At 51.9% G+C, this 15,424-nt stretch overlaps 1 protein-coding gene across 1 annotated transcript in view; it reads left to right on the forward strand.

Annotated features, from left to right (window-relative positions):
- The window catches only part of XYLT1 (xylosyltransferase 1), a 317,608-nt gene that overhangs the window by 160,588 nt on the left and 141,596 nt on the right, over positions 1 to 15,424 (forward strand). The window contains exon 4 of the mRNA XM_027098118.1: positions 4,145 to 4,655. Within this exon, the coding sequence (XP_026953919.1) occupies positions 4,145 to 4,655 (511 nt within the window). The remainder of the gene's footprint in view (positions 1 to 4,144; positions 4,656 to 15,424) is intronic.

The raw sequence follows: 15,424 nt of genomic DNA on the forward strand, positions 1-15,424 counted from the left end.
GAATCTAAAATAGCCAAACTCAGAAATTCAGAGAGTAGAATGGTGGTTGCCAGGGGTTGGGGGAGGGGAAATGAGGAATTGCTAAGCAACAGGCATAAAGTCTCACTTACGCAGGATGAATACATTTTAGAGATATGCTGTACTACCTTGTGTCTGTAGGTAGCAATACTGTATTGTGCACTTAAAACGTTTGTTAAGAGGGTAGAGCTCATGTTACGTGTTCTTGCCACGATAAAATAAAATGTACAAGAAAAGAAAGAAAACTGTGGAGGGAAGGTGTAAGAGAACTCATCAGCTATTGTAGGAAGCAACCCTGACTCAGCGTGACAGATCATCCCAGGCCTCTGGGTGATGCCTGGTTCTCACTGACTGTGGCTCAGTGGCTTTTCTGGAAGCTACCGAATATCTATGAGCTCTTCATTCCAGAAGACAAAATATTGCCCTTTTCTCTTACACTCGAATCTTTTGATTGGCAGCGGAGTAGCAGCTGGGGCCAGGCGGAAGGCCAAGGGGCCACCATGAGCTCACCATCCCCATCGCGGGGGTGTCTTTAAGTAGACAACGCTTATTAATCAGGAGTCCTGTTAGAATTGATGGTGGAGCCTGGTCCTGATATCACAAATTAACCAGAGGAGCCAGCCGTTCTCTGATGGCCACATTAGCTTCGTTGATTGCAGTGCTTCCTGCAACTGGTGTTGCTTGGAGAACTTCTGCCAGAAGGTGGTAGAGAACGTGAGCTTTTGAAATTAGTGGTTTTATGGAGGTTTTCTGCTTGGGGGACAAACTGGTGATCATCAGTTCGTGATGAGGAAAGAGAACAACCCAGGAACAGTACTGAGGATGTGTTTGATGAGAGAGGATGCAGATGGCTGTGAGGGCAGAGGCCTTTCTGCTCAACTCTCTGCCTTCTTGTTAACTTCTAGAAAACGGGCTTAGGGACAGAATTTAAATTCTTGTTCTCAGGCAGCAGGACTCATCGAACTGATTTTCCAACCGTTAGAGGCAAAGAATGATAATAAACTGGCTCCTGTATCTGAGGGCAGCTAAGAGGAAGAAAGCAGATCATGTTGGCTCCTGTATTAATCAGGATGAGCTAGACTATGCTGCGGTAACAAAGATCCCCAAACCTCAGTGACAGCAGCAGAGGTTTATTCTGCCCCTGGAGGGTTGGTGGAGTCTATCCTCCACCCTGGCCTCACTCAGGAATGCAGGGCCTTCACCATCAGGAGTGTGGCTGGATGCTATGGGGGAAGGAGGGACATGGCAAACTGTGCCCTGGCCCGAGTCACTGGTCTTGGCCACGGCAGGTTGATTGGCTGTGCCTCATTTGCAGGGGATGGGAAGTACAACTGTATCCTGTGCCTGGAAGGAAGAGAACTGGAATATTTGTCAAGGGCTTTATTGAATACCATCCCCCCATCCAGCTCCATCCCAACCTAGGCTAATATGAGCAAAGAGAGAGATACCCCATCCATTCCCCCACAGAGAAGGGGGGCTAAATGCTCCTCCCTTGACCTCTCAGCCAAACAGAAGAGGCACGAAACTATAGCAAGTTTTAGAATTAAACGGGTGCGCGTTCACAGCCTCCCCTAAATGATGTCGGGCAAATCACTGAACATCCCCAAGTCCCCCTTGTCCCTCTTTTGTAAGATGGGGGAATGGTAATACCTGTCTTGAAAGTTACTTCTGAAGGTTAAACATGGAAGGGCTTGGCACAGTGCCTGGCACTTGACACGTGCCCATGCCTGAGAGTGTTAAAGCAACGAGCCTTGGCGCCTCTTTCTGTGAAATAGTGAGGAGGGTACCCCTCATGGGACGACTGTTGGTGTCCAGTAAGTGATACCTGTGCGTCGCTTGCATATGGTGCCTGCTGACAGCGAGTGCTCAGAAAATGCATCTGAGAGGCTGCTTGGGATTCTTCAAGGGCCTCTGGACAGAAAGAAGGGAAAAGAGGAATATCAGTGTGGTTTGTTTATAAGAACAGAGGAATGGCCCCTCACTGAGGGGGATTTATTGCAAGATACATGGAGAGGTAAGAAAGACTGGAAACGGGTGTCAGAACCAGAAGTTCCCCTTCACAGACCAGCATGTAATAGCAGCTGCTGCGTATGACCAGTAGCCACTCCAGGACCCGTCACAGACTCCACTCTCCCTCGGCCTCTCCTTGTTTCCTTCTTCCTACCCATTGCCTCTCAGCTCCTGCCACCTCAAGCTCCTGGTGCTTCGCGGCCCCTCCTTACTGTCCTCTCCCTCTCTGTGACTCCCTGCCACCTAATGGCCACTGACCAGCCTTGACACGGCTATTTGGAGATGACATGCCTATCCCAGATCCATTTAGCTGGGTGGGAGTGGATGGGAAGGGAGCCAGGCTGCAGTGCTTAAGGGGACAGAGTGATGGGGATCAGAAGGGCTCTGCGGCTTCCTGGAAGTGGCTGGTGGAGCTGGTAGCCTAGGGCATGGGGTCTGCAGTCTATCTGGCTTGAATCCCAGCTTCACCACCAACCAGCTGAGTTACCTTGGATAAGTCACTGATGCCCAGTACCTGCAAAATGAGAATAAAAGTAACATCAACTTACAGAATGGCCACGAGGTATCTCAGTGTAGTCTTCATTCTTACAGCTTCTTGAAATTGGTGCTTGATGCTAGGGGAGATGGGACAAAGGCAAGAAGAGGGCAGACACGTTGCTGGGCCAAATGGGGACGTTGGAGACAAGGGCAGTCAAACCAAGCCCGGGGAACCTTCTAAACTCACAGTTCTTGGAGAGCTGGGGTCTGCACACTTTTTCTTAAAGGGCCAGCTAGAAATATTTTAAGCTTTGCAGACCAGTCTCTATGGCAACCACTCACCTCTGCTGTTGTAGCAGGGAAGCAGCCATAGACAGTCCATAAATGAACAGGCGTGGCTGTGTTTCAATAAAACTTTATTTACAGAAACAAATGGCGGGCAGGATTTGGTTCGGGGAGGGCAGTAGTTTGCAGACCTGCTGAAGGAGGAGCCACGCTCAGTGTCAGCTGCACGTCAGCCGATCCTGGGCACCAGCACTACCTCCACTGCTCTCCACCACCCTCTTCCTTGAGAACCTTTAATCGGCACATTTAGGAAAACGAACGAGGATGTCTGCCCTCAGAATTGCTACTCATTGCCAGTGTGTTTCTAGAGCAATGGGTGTAGATTTATGGAGTCAATTAGCGTTCTCTGTGGCCTCTGTGTCCCCTCTGACTAGCTTTGGGACAGTGGATTCTCTTTCAGGTTAAGGCCTTGATAATGGGCTCTAAGCAGAAGCAATGTGTTTTGGAAGTGATGCAGGATGGTAGTTGACCAGTGCATTTGATCCAAGGTCAAAATGGCCAGGGCCCACCTACCCATGGAGAAGCTGAGTTTGGGGTGCCCGCCTTCCCAGAAAGACTCATTTTCTCCAGAATGATTCTTGGCCTTTCTCTTGACACCCTGCCCCCCCACCCCGTGACTTAATCAGTTCTGCTGTAGGTACAGACATCAAGAGTCAAAGCCCAAACATAAGACTGTCACAAGTTTTCATCCCCCTGGGACTCACTGTAGGATCCTTGCATAGGATTGTCCTATAAAGGGCATATTCCCCTCAAGATAGCCGGTGATGCCTCCCCCTCAGAATTCACTGTGGCACGGTCTGATTTCTCCTACGGGCATAGATCTACGAGCATGTCCTAAAGGCAATGTAAATTATGTACTATCCTACCAATATTTTCTCCCCTTAGAGCTTTATTATGGCATTTCTAGCCATTAAATAAACCATCACAGTGCTTGCTGCTAGAATTTAAACAGGAAGCTTGGAACAAACTGTCCAGATTCCAGTAGCAGAGACAACCAAGGAGACTTATATGAAAAGGGGGTGTGGTTAATAACAAGCATTGAGGATCATAGTCGTAGCACGTTAGAGCTTGCAAAAGCTTTATTTTCTAGTTGGAACATCTTCTATTTCCAGGTTGGGAAACTGAGGTTCAAAGAGAAAAACCTAACATGAGGTCTAACATTAAGCTCGTAGCAAAGGCAGGGCGTGGAACCAGGGCCCAGACTTCCAAGCCTACGTGCCCCACCCTCCAGGGCCTGCTTAGCGTGATGGCAAAGTCAAGTTTCTCTTCTGTGTTTCCTTCCTGTCTTCTCCAGGACGGCTACTTCTCTCACCGGCCAAAAGAGAAAGTGCGAACAGACAGCAACAATGAGAACTCTGTACCCAAGGATTTTGAGAACGTGGACAACAGCAACTTCGCACCCAGGACTCAAAAGCAAAAGCACCAGCCCGAGTTGACGAAGAAGCCCCCGAGAGGACAGAAGGAGCTTCTGAAGAGGAAGCTGGGGCAGGAGGAGAAGGGGCAGGGGCATCTGTCCCCAGGAAAAGGCGCCAACGAGGTGCTGCCTCCTGGTGCGAGAGCCCCGGTCAACGGCAGCCGAGGGAAGGATGCCCCCAGACAGCCCCACGCCCGGAAGAGTGGGGGCAGCTCCCCCGAGATCAAGTCTGACCGGCCCCTCAAGTGTGACATCTCGGGTAAGGAGGCCATCTCCGCCCTGTCCCGCTCCAAGTCCAAGCACTGCCGCCAGGAGATCGGGGAGACCTACTGCCGCCACAAGCTTGGGCTGCTGATGCCCGAGAAGGTCACTCGGTTCTGCCCCCTCGAAGGTAAGTCCCAGCCCCGTTCTGCTCACATTCTCAGACCTTCTCAGAATAACCGCCCTAGTTTTCAAACCCCAGATGAAGACAGGAGATCTTTTGTTTTGGGCCTCCCTGAATTCAGAAGTCTCGTGTGAGAAGAGTTTCGCAAAATCAAATTACCTTTTGTTACAGCTTTAACCTGTTGCTTTGGTGGCCAAGGATAAAATACAGTGCAATCGGGGCTAATGTGGAAGTCGTAGGAGGCAATGGTATTGATATGGTTTGTTTTCTGTCTCAGCAGAATATTGGGATTAAAATTGACACCAATGTTACTGTAATTGAATAAGATTTGAAAGGTTTCTAGTTGGTTGCATTGACATTGGAGGCTCTGGAAAACATCCTTCCCATCTTCCTCCGCCTAAAATTCCTTCCTTCCTTATTTTCTCCCTCCTTCCCGTCCTCTCTCTCCCTCCCTCCCTCCTGCCCTGTGCTGGGCCCTATTCTCTGTGCTGATGACCAGTGATAAATCAGACCTCTTGCTGCGATGCAGTGCGAGTCAGAGCTGTAACAGCGGCGTTCACAAGCACAGGGGAGGGTCCTCAGAAACTGGGGGGGGGACAGTTTTGCACAGGTGAGGCATCACCGTGCATCTCTGCATCTCACCTCACGCCTCTGACACGTATTCCTTGCTGGCAGGTTTCACCTTTTCCAGTGCGTGTGAAAGGGGGGTAATAACAATTACCAAGTGCTCACTGTGTCCCGGGCACAGCACGGGCACTTTGCATTCAATCAGCTCATCTCACCCACCGCCCAGTGAGGCTAGCACCGTCATCGTGAGCATAACTTTTTTACACGTGAGAGACGTAAAACGACTTCCCTAAGGTCACGTGGCTTGTAAGTGGCCTTACAAGCCTGCGGGTAGAGACATCCTGAGATAGAGATATTGCCATCCTGGGTTAGGTCATATTTTGTCAAGATCCCTTCTTAAAAAAAAGAAATATGTTATGGCAGAAAATTTCAAACCCACCTCAGAGTAGGGAGAACCTTCATGTTCCCATCATCTGGCTACAGTTAACTCGTGGTGGTCACTACTGTTTCACCCATGTACCCTCGTCCCCACATAAGCTCATTGTAAGCCAGTAGATTTTATTTTTCCTTGCAGAAGACGTTACATCCCAAATAGTTTGTGAATTAGTTCGTCCAGTGGTTTTCTCCATGCAGGTGCAGAGGGCGGACTGCATCCAAAAGACACTTTCTACAAAGAAAGAGCCAGTGTCATTGGGAACAGACAGGGAGGGATGCATTTGAAATGGAGAGATTGTGTTCTAGTTGAGTTCAGCCATGAACTGATAGGAAAAGCCCTTTCCGCTCGCTGGTTCCATCTTCCTTATCTGTCCAGGGAGTGCCCTGCATTAAATGCTCGAAGGGTCTTCCCACCTGGTCTTCCCTTGCGGCCCGTTTCCCAATTTGCTCTTGGTCACCCTTCATTCTCATCGGCCATAATCAGTGCAAGGGGTACCCCGCTATCCCTCACTAAATGGTCAAGCGTTCAAAATACCTCCTTGTTGCTTCTAAATTCAGATACTACCAAATGCTCTAGTTCACTCTCAGGTGGAGAGAGAAGGTCCCCGACCATGGGACAACCCAGAGGTCCTGAGGGCAGGGGTTGGGGGAGGACACGTGGAAAGACTTGCATGGGGCAGGGACAGGGTCCACGCGTGGAAGAGGAATGGGTCCATGGTCCCAGCGGCTGGGGCCGCCTCTTTGTCGAGACAGAAGGTCAGAGCATCAGGAAAGGTGACAACAGAGCTGGACCAAGAGGTAGGGTGGGGGCAGGGGGCTCTCAGTTCCCCCAACATTGGAGGATTTGGAAGCCAGGCAGGAAGATGCCTAGTGCTTCCTCAATCCCCCATCTCTCTCGAGAGAAGGATGTGCATGGTAAGAATGGCTCCCAAGGAAAAGGGGACTAGATCACCCCTAGAGAAATCCTAATTCCGTCTCTCCACTGGACAGGTAAGAAACGAGGTCCATAGAGGAGGGGAGACTTATCAACAAGGTCACCTAATCAGTTAGAGGCTGAACTTGGGCTAAAATTCAGGCCTCCTCATCTCTCACACATGCTTCTCTGTTGACCGCTGGTCACAGAACGGAGGGTGTGGCTCAGGTGGGGGATGGCCACGTGGGTAAGTGTGTAAAGAGGCTTGGAGGTGTCCACGGCAAGCCCTTCACGTGGCCCTCTGGGTGGGGTGCAGTGGGGACAGCTTCAACTCATTACTCAAGTTCATCTGTATTTTTTAAGTTTTCTGTTGGAAACATGTATCTGTACTATACTCTCTTTTCAATAGCAAGGTCTAAAAAGAAAAGGTTTGCTTCTCTCTTGCATTTTAAACCTTGTCTAAGCAGTCCCGGGGTCCCCATCATACTCTTGACACGACTTGGCAGATTGTGGCAGAATAAATAAGTGGAGATGTTTCCAAAGTCTTTTTCTTAGCCAGTGCATGGCCCGGCAGAGGCCTGAGCTGAATGTCTTTCCATGAGAATGACAGTGGGTCCTCGCTGTGTACCAAGGGTCAACACACTCTTTCTGTAAAGGGCCCGAGTAAATATTTGAGGCTTTGTAGGCTGTGCCGTCTCTGTCGCAACTCCTCAACTCTGCCATTATATCTCAAAAACAGCCAGGACGATAGATACGCAAATGCACTTGGTTATTCCAATAAAACTCAATTTACAAAAACAGGCTGTGGGTGGGATGTGGCCCATGGGCCATAGTGTGCTGATCCCCGCAAGGTACCAGTTCTGTGTAGTAATACCTCCAGCACTGTGCCTCCCATCCCACTGTATCCTCACACCAGCCCTATGAGGTCGGTCTCTCATCGACCCGTTTAAGGGATGATGAAATGGGGGCTCAACGAGGTTTAGTCCTTGGTCACAGGTGCATGGCTAGTAGATGGCAGGGCTGGTATCGTATCTCAGGAATACAGAGCCTGAGTCCTCCCAAGAGCCTTTCCCTCTTCAGGAGGCAGAAGGTTTCACTTTAGCCTCAACGGTCCGAGCTTGGGGATGTCCCGAGCCCGCAGGCTGTCTCTCTCCGCCATCAGTACAGTTGCAAGGAGAAGGGTGGGTGTTGATGGGGGAGCGAGTGGGCTGATGTGGCCTGTCCTGGTCCCGCTGAGACACCTCCAGCATGGCTGTGCAGCCTGGGGGATTCCCTGTGGCCTCTGCTGCGTCCGCCAAAGTGGCACACCCTCCAGGGAGCTGGGAGCTGGGTGATAAGATGGGCGTCTGAGCCTTGGCACACCAGCCCGGGCAGTGCCTTCATTTACTGCACCACAGCCTTCCCCTTTTGCAATAAATTCTCTGTGAATAGACTAATTGCAAAATAACCCTAATTGGGTAGTTATCAACGAACAACTTCCCGTGGAACAAAACAGCTTACAATTAATAGCATTTAAACCGTAAACTATTCTTCTGCAGAAAGCTAAGATGTAATTACACCCCATACGGAGATCGCGTTCCCTTTCTGGAAACCACGACAGCCGGATTTCCCTCCGCTCAGGAGGGATTTGAGCTCCAGCTCTGAGGGCAGTGAGGAAGCCAAGTGGGGAGGGGAGGGGAGGGGAAGTAGGTATGTGTGTAAACAGACAGACACATACACTTACACGTCCGCACGCAGATGTACGCACTGTTTGTCATTTTGCCGAGCTCAGCGTCACCCAGACTTCAGCTGACAGGATGCCGGAGGTTGAATATCCCTAAGGACACAATTCCTCATGGCTTGAAGTCTGAAAAGTTACGAGGGGATCGATGTGAAATGTTGCCTTGTGTGAAGGGCTCCTCCTCCAATCCCCATGCCTCCAGTCCCCGCAGCCCAGCACCTTCAGGGAAAAGGAGGAGTCTAGAAACCCCGGATTGGTGTGCTCTGCACGGATACCTTGCCCCTGTGACTCATCTGCTTCACTGCCAGCCTCTGGGAGGAAGCAGCTGGAATGGTGACATGTTTTCAGGAGGAAAACGCGGATCTGAGGACCATCCACTCACAGCCCCCAGGAGTGAGATGCGGTGAGGTCAGGCGGGGTCCTCTACCCCATCGGCCCCCAAGCCTGGCCTCCGAGCAGGTTGTTTCTAATCCCGCAGCGCCCCTCTTTCCTCCCAGAGCCCCCGTGCTCACTGCAGCCGCCAAGCCACCGGACCCCACCCCCGCCCACGTTCCCCACCCAGGTGGCCCAGCCCCCAGTGGCCCCCCCTTACCTCCCACAGTTGCCTAGGCCTCCTGTCCCTTCCTTAGGCTCCAGAATCACCCAAGAGCCTCCAGGCACTCCAACCGGACCTCCCAGAGTTCCATGGAAATGAAACCATGTTGGATGGAAGGCCCAGGGTGGCCTGGGCTGGAAGAAGCTTTTCCATCGGAAGATCTGCTGACACTGGGTTTTGAATCCTGGTTCTGTCTTGGCTAGTGGTGTGACCCTGACTTCCTAGTGCCTCAGCTTCCTCATCTGTAAAATGGACACAGATACTCGTACCCTATCCTCATAGGGTTGTTGGCTGACATGGGACCGTGAATATGAAACCCCTGGTGCAGAGGCGGGTAGGGTACGGCGAATGTGTTTGGCTGTCGGCTGTAGCAAGGCAGTGGTGGTGGCGTGAGAAGAGTGGAGGGCCCGCCTGTAGGGTGACCACCCCTTGCCCAGCCCTAGATGTCTCACTCTGGTCTTCAGACAAGGCCCCGCATGCCTCAGCCTCTCCCTCCTGCTCGTCCCAGCCCCCTGCATTGTTGCTCCCACTGCAAACTCCACCCCAGCTCTTCCCTCTCCAGATCTCAGCCTAAATGCCTCTTCCTCAGAGAAGCCTTCCTGGACCACACCTTCCGCGGGGAGCCCCGGCCACAGAGGACACACCAATCCTGGTGAGGGGCAGAGGTAGCTTTCCCAATAAAGACCATTTGACCTGTAGGAGGCATTCTAAGCAGGCAATGCCTCATTATATTGGGAACAATTAAATGTCAAGATGCTCTCTCCAACAGCCCTCATAGGCCACCAGCCTCCTTTCATCTTGAGTTAAAATGCCTCAAGAGAAAAAAAAAAAAACATCTCAAGAGAGGCCCCACCGGTTACCAGGGTGCCTCTGACACCTCCTCACTCTTTGCTGTGCCAGGTAAAGCCAGTGGAGTGACTGCAGCCCAGGTGTCCAGGTGAAGAATGAGAGAGGAAAACGGAGAGGTTCCACGGAAAGCAGTCACTGAGAGGGGGGTTGGGGGCCACCGTAGCGGGGGCTCCGGGCCTGAGCCGCTGAGTGGGCCGGTGGTCCTCCGATGAGTGATGAGCAGGGGCTCTCCCTTTTCAGTCAGCTGACCGGCTGCAGGTTTGCAAGCACGTGCACGTGGCAGGGGCAGTGGCTCCAGTATTAGGAGTGAGGACGGACCGGAGGAGGTTTCTGATGAAAAGGCAACCGTCCTTGGACGCAGCAACCCGTCTTTACCCATCAGTCTTTGCAGGAAGCCAGAGACTCTGGACAGATGGCTTCCGGATGGAGGTGGCTGAGGGGAGACTGTCGCCTCAGATTCCCCATCTGTCGGGGCAGGAACACTGCTTTCTCCCGGGTCTTTGCTGTATCGCTCAGGATGAGACAATGAGGGAACAGCCGTGGACAACTCAGAGACACCGCGCTACCGGGGTGGCCGTGATGAAGCCAGATGATCTTCCTGTGGCTCAGCGAAGCTGATGGGGCCAACGTGCCCGAAGGCCAGGTTTGCAGAGGACTCCTTCTTGGCTTTCTCTCGTCAAACCCCAGTGAAAAGGAGGTTTCCAGTAACAGTTCATTGGGGTCGGAGTAACCTCATGCCAAAGGCCCTCCTTGGGCTTCTGAGGGATGGGTAGGACCCTGACCGCGGTCAGTCCAGAAAAAGTCAGCAGACCCCATTCATTGGTCGCCCACTAGGTGCCATTGGACGTCCCAGGCCAGCACTCCCCAAACGTGTTCTGCGAAGGGCCAGATAGTAAATACAGTATGAGGCCTTGCAGGCTGCAGGGTCTCTGTCACAACTACTCAACTCTGCATGAAAGCACCCACAGGCGATACATAAAGAAACGACCAGCATGGCTGTGTTCCAATAAAACTTGATTCTGGGCATCAGAATGTGAATTTCACATAATGTTCATGTGCCACGAAAGGTCATCCATTTGATTTTTTTTCAGTTATTTAAAAATGTAAAAACTGCTCTTAGCTCGCAGGCCATACCAAAACAGGCAGTGGTGAGCTGCCCTTTGCCAGCTCTTATTCTAGTATCTGGGGACGTAACAGTGAACAAAAGCACAGGATGCCTCGTCCCCGCAGGGCCTCTGCCCTACACAGCTCAGAGCACCATGTCTGTTGCCACAAGCTGGATGGTGACTCTGGGAGGCGTGCAGCCTGAGGCCCCACCTTGGTAGCACTTCTGCCCTAATGGGAGAGGCCAGAGGGGACCGGTGACCCAGTAGACCTACAGTCCACCGTCTGGTGTGACGAGAGCTCGTAGACAAGCATAGCACGCGACAGGACAGGGGAGGTGGACGTTTTAGGTAGGTGGCCAGAAGGCCCCTCTGAGGAGCCGCGGCGGCAGTGTCACCGGGAAGAGGAAACAGTCCTAGCAAACAGCCTGGCTTGTTCCAGAGGCAGCCAGGAGGTCAGTATGGCTGAAGCAGAGGGAGCAGTGAGGGGAGCAGAAGGGTGAAGGGTCAGAGGCCAGGGGTAATGGCCAGGCCACCGCAGGGGGTTCGGATACTGATGTCAAAGAGATGGGAGCCATTGGAGGAACTGAAGAGTTTTAACATTATCTGATTTTGAATTTTTTTTTAATTTTATGCTACTTTAAAATTTTTTTATCTTATTTTGTTTTTGTTTTTGTTTTTTTGTGGTACGTGGGCCTTCCACTGTTGTGGCCTCTCCCCTTGCAGAGCACAGGCTCCGGACGCGCAGGCTCAGTGGCCATGGCTCACAGGCCTAGCCACTCCGCGGTATGTGGGATCTTCCCGGACTGGGGCATGAACCCGTGTCCCCTGCATCGGCAGGCGGACTCTCAACCACTGCGCCACCAGGGAAGCCCTTATCTTATTTTGATAAGAACACTTAACGTAAGATCCACTCTCTGAACAGATTTTCAAGCGCACAATGGTGTATTGCTGTTTACAGGCACAGGGTCGTACAGCAGATCGCTAGAACTTATTCATCTTGCTCAGCTGAAACCTTATACCCATGGAACCCCATTCCCCATCCCCCCAGCCTCTGGCAACCACCATTCCGCTCTTTGCTTCTATGAGTTTGACTGTTTTATATTCCTCGTATAAGTAGAATCGTTCAGTATTTGTCCTTCTGCGTCTGGCTTATTTCACTCAGCATGATGTCCTCCAGGCTCATCCATGTTGTTACACATTGCAGGAGTCCTTCGTTTTTTAAAGCTGAATAATATTGCATTGTAAGTCCGAATTTTTTAGTCCCTTCATTCCTCAGTGGACCTTGAGGTTGTTTCCACGTCTTGGCTATGCTGCAGTGAATGTGGGTGTGCTAATATAATATCTCTTTGAGATGCTGATTTCACTTCTTTTCGATAAATACCCAGTGAGATATCACCTCACACAAAAGACAACAAGTGTTGGTGAGGATGCAGAGAAATTGGAATCCTTGTACATTGTTGGTGGGAATGCAAAATGGTGCAGGCACTGTGGAGAACAGTTTGGAGGGTCCTGAGAAAATGAAAAACAGAACTACTGTACGATCCACCAGTCCTGCTTCTCACGTGATTTAGCTTTAAGGAAGGAGTAGAAACAGGGAAATTGTGGAGAGGTTCTTGCCGCGGCCCCAGTGAGAGGATAGGGTAGTAGGAAAAAGCTGCTAGGATTGGCCGATGGACTGGATGGGGGTGACCAACTGTTGGTGTTCTGGGCTGAGGGGTTTCTTTGGGGCACAAAGACGACTCAAGCCTGACCCTTGAGCAAACATTTATTGAGCTCTGCTGTGTGCCAGGTCGTGTGGCCAACAGTCCCCCAAGGCCCCCCATCGGAAGGTGGGTCTCCACAGGCCAATCCCACGTGGCCTTCTCCTTCTAAAGCACCGTGGTATTTGACCCCCTCCGCATTTGGGAATCGTAAAAACAGCCAGCTGTTGCCCACATGGCTTTTTAGAAAGAGAAATATGCAGTTATGGGAAATATCATAAATGCCCCCCTCACCTCCCTCCCACCTTCCTCCTCCCGGAATGGCCTGCCAGCTGCAGGCTCTGCCCTTCACTCTGAAAGTTATCATCAGGGTGTGTTTGTTCCCTAACTGCCATGCCTAGAAGGCAGAGCTGAAAGGTTTAGGCGCAGAAAGAAGATGAAAACACCAGCCCTGAAAGAGCGGGATTAGCGCCCTCCCTGGCCTCACCCAGGCAACCGGTTCGGAAACTTCAGGCAGACATTTCCCAAGGCTTCCGCAGTGTATTTGAGACAAGGGGATCATGGTTAGATGGATTTTTTTTTTCCTTCTCACGTGCTCACAATGACATCTAGAGACTAGGGCTCCGGGAGCATGTTGATAACCCTGCATTTGTGGACCACTGCTTGGAGCAGCTCTGCAGAGAGCCTGACTAATCGGGGGCTTTGCAGACCAGTAAGGATTTTGTTCTTACCTGGGTGACCAGGGGGAGCTGCTGAAGGGATTTGAGCAGGGCTGGGGGTGGGGGCTGACCTGACATGTGTAACAGGATCCCTGGGCTGCGGTATTGACAGTAGATGCTAGGGGTGAGGACGGAAGCCAGGAGAGCTCTTGGGAGTCGCTGGTCAGCATTTGCTCTGAGACTGCACATGGGGCATGAAGAAAGCGCCCCCTACTGTTTATCTGTCTCTGCCCCAGAGCCACCCTCCACGTGGCAGGGGCTCTGTCTTACTCATCTGAGAATAGCACTGCTTGGCATGTCATAGGCCTCAATCTTATCCTCCCTGGGTAAGAAGGTAACACGGTTGTTTTGAGCTTCAGTGGCTCAAGCTACCTGTCCCGGGAGCTATGCAGAGGCCCTCAGGCACTGGGATGGGAATGGAACAGTTAGAAGTCTGTGAGTGGCATAGCCACCAGCTGGGGACTGAAAGTGTCTGTCCCCCACTCCCTTCAACATTCACTCATTCAGCAGTTACCCACCGAGCGTCCTCTGTCTATGCGGGGCACTAGGTTTGCGGGATCTGTTTGGGAGGAAAACAGACAGAATCCCTGTCCTTATGGAGCTTCCAGCCTGTTAAACGTGGGAGGGGAGACACACGAATCCAGTGAGCACAAAAATAAGTGCAGAATTGCAACCGCACCACCGATTCTGCAGAGACATGTGGTTGAATTTTAGTGGGACTGAGAGATGAAGAGTGGGAGGAATTACCTAGGGAAAGAGCAGGAGGGGGAGTCTTCCAGGACCAGGGTCCATCGTGTGCAAAGGCTCTGAGGCAGTAGGAGGCGTAAGGAGGTTGAAGAACTAACAAGACCACCTGGGGAACTCTGACTATGAGCAGGAGGGTTGGTCTGTCGTCTTCCCAGCCGGATTTTAATTCCGCAAATCACTGGGTCTAGATGATCTATGTCTTTGTCTTGAGTGAGGAGAATGGAGCAGAGGCATCTGTAGGGACCAAACCGAGATCACCGGAGAGCCAAGGGAAGACCAGCCCGAAAGACAGGCAAGGCTCTGGCAGTCCGGGACCGGGGACGGGTCCCACATCCCCTCCAGAGAACCGTGCTCCTTCCACCTTTGGGCCCTGACCCCCACCTCCACCCCAGCCTGAACGCGGGCTGCCAACTCCTGGGGGCCTCACCTCCTGTGGCACCTTTGTTTTCCAGGACATCCAGGGCACAGAGGGGAATCCTCAGTGCCTCCAGCGGTGAGACAGACTCAAGCAGGCAGTGTCCCCGGGGGTGTTCCACTGGCACTGAGCTAGTGCAGGCTTAGGGGAAGGCTCTGAACCAGTCTCCCCAGGAAAGCCTGGCGGCCCCTCTACCACTGAGTGAGCTGCCAGACCCTCAGACAAGGCACTTGTTTTCTCTGAGCCTCACTTCTTACCTGTAAAATGGGTTGTTGGATGCCTCTCCTGCCTCCTCGGGTTGCTGTATGAAATACCGTGTTTGAGAATATTTAAAATTTGCCCTCTGTTCAGTCAGCGAATATTTACAAGCACCTGTTACAAGTCAGCATTAGATTATTGCGGTTCGGAAGCCAGCCTCCAGGGTGGGCACAGTGGACCCGCTTACGCAGCCGGACAGTTTAGGATGCTTTCCTCAGCTTCCGTGAGTGTCTCGCCCAGAACCTGCCCTGGGACTAGGTAGAGTCACTAGGACAGTTTCTGAGCTCTGAGCCGTTCCTTCCTTTGGGTGCAGCTGCTTCTGTGTCAGCCGCCCAGGGCTTGGAAATCAGAGCCCTGGTGCGGAAGGAGAGCCCGGGCGTGGCCCTTGAGGCGGCCGGTGGATGACAGTCAGTCCGAGCTAGTCCCTCCTTTTTGCACAAATCAATAAAACCAGCTTGCTTTTTCTCCTCTCTCAAATTATTTGTCAATTAAGCGTTAAGAATTTCTTTCAACATCACTTCCTTCTGGAAGTCTTCTGGGACTCTCTCCCTACCTCTCCATGAGGTGCTCAGACTGTGTACCCCCAAATCACCTTACCCGCTCACCAGTGGAGCACACATCACATTATCCTGGAGTTGCCAGGGTCATCTGCAGCCCCCATTTAGCCACGAGGCCAATCTCATCTGTGTTCCAGGTCATATCTCCAGCCCCTGCTGGAGCAAAGTCTGTTTGCTAACCCCATGTTACAGGT

Source organism: Aethalodelphis obliquidens, unplaced genomic scaffold (genome assembly GCF_003676395.1).
Source record: "Aethalodelphis obliquidens isolate GAN/ISIS:26980383/991018 unplaced genomic scaffold, ASM367639v1 scaffold120, whole genome shotgun sequence".
Taxonomy (NCBI): Eukaryota; Metazoa; Chordata; class Mammalia; order Artiodactyla; family Delphinidae; genus Aethalodelphis; species Aethalodelphis obliquidens.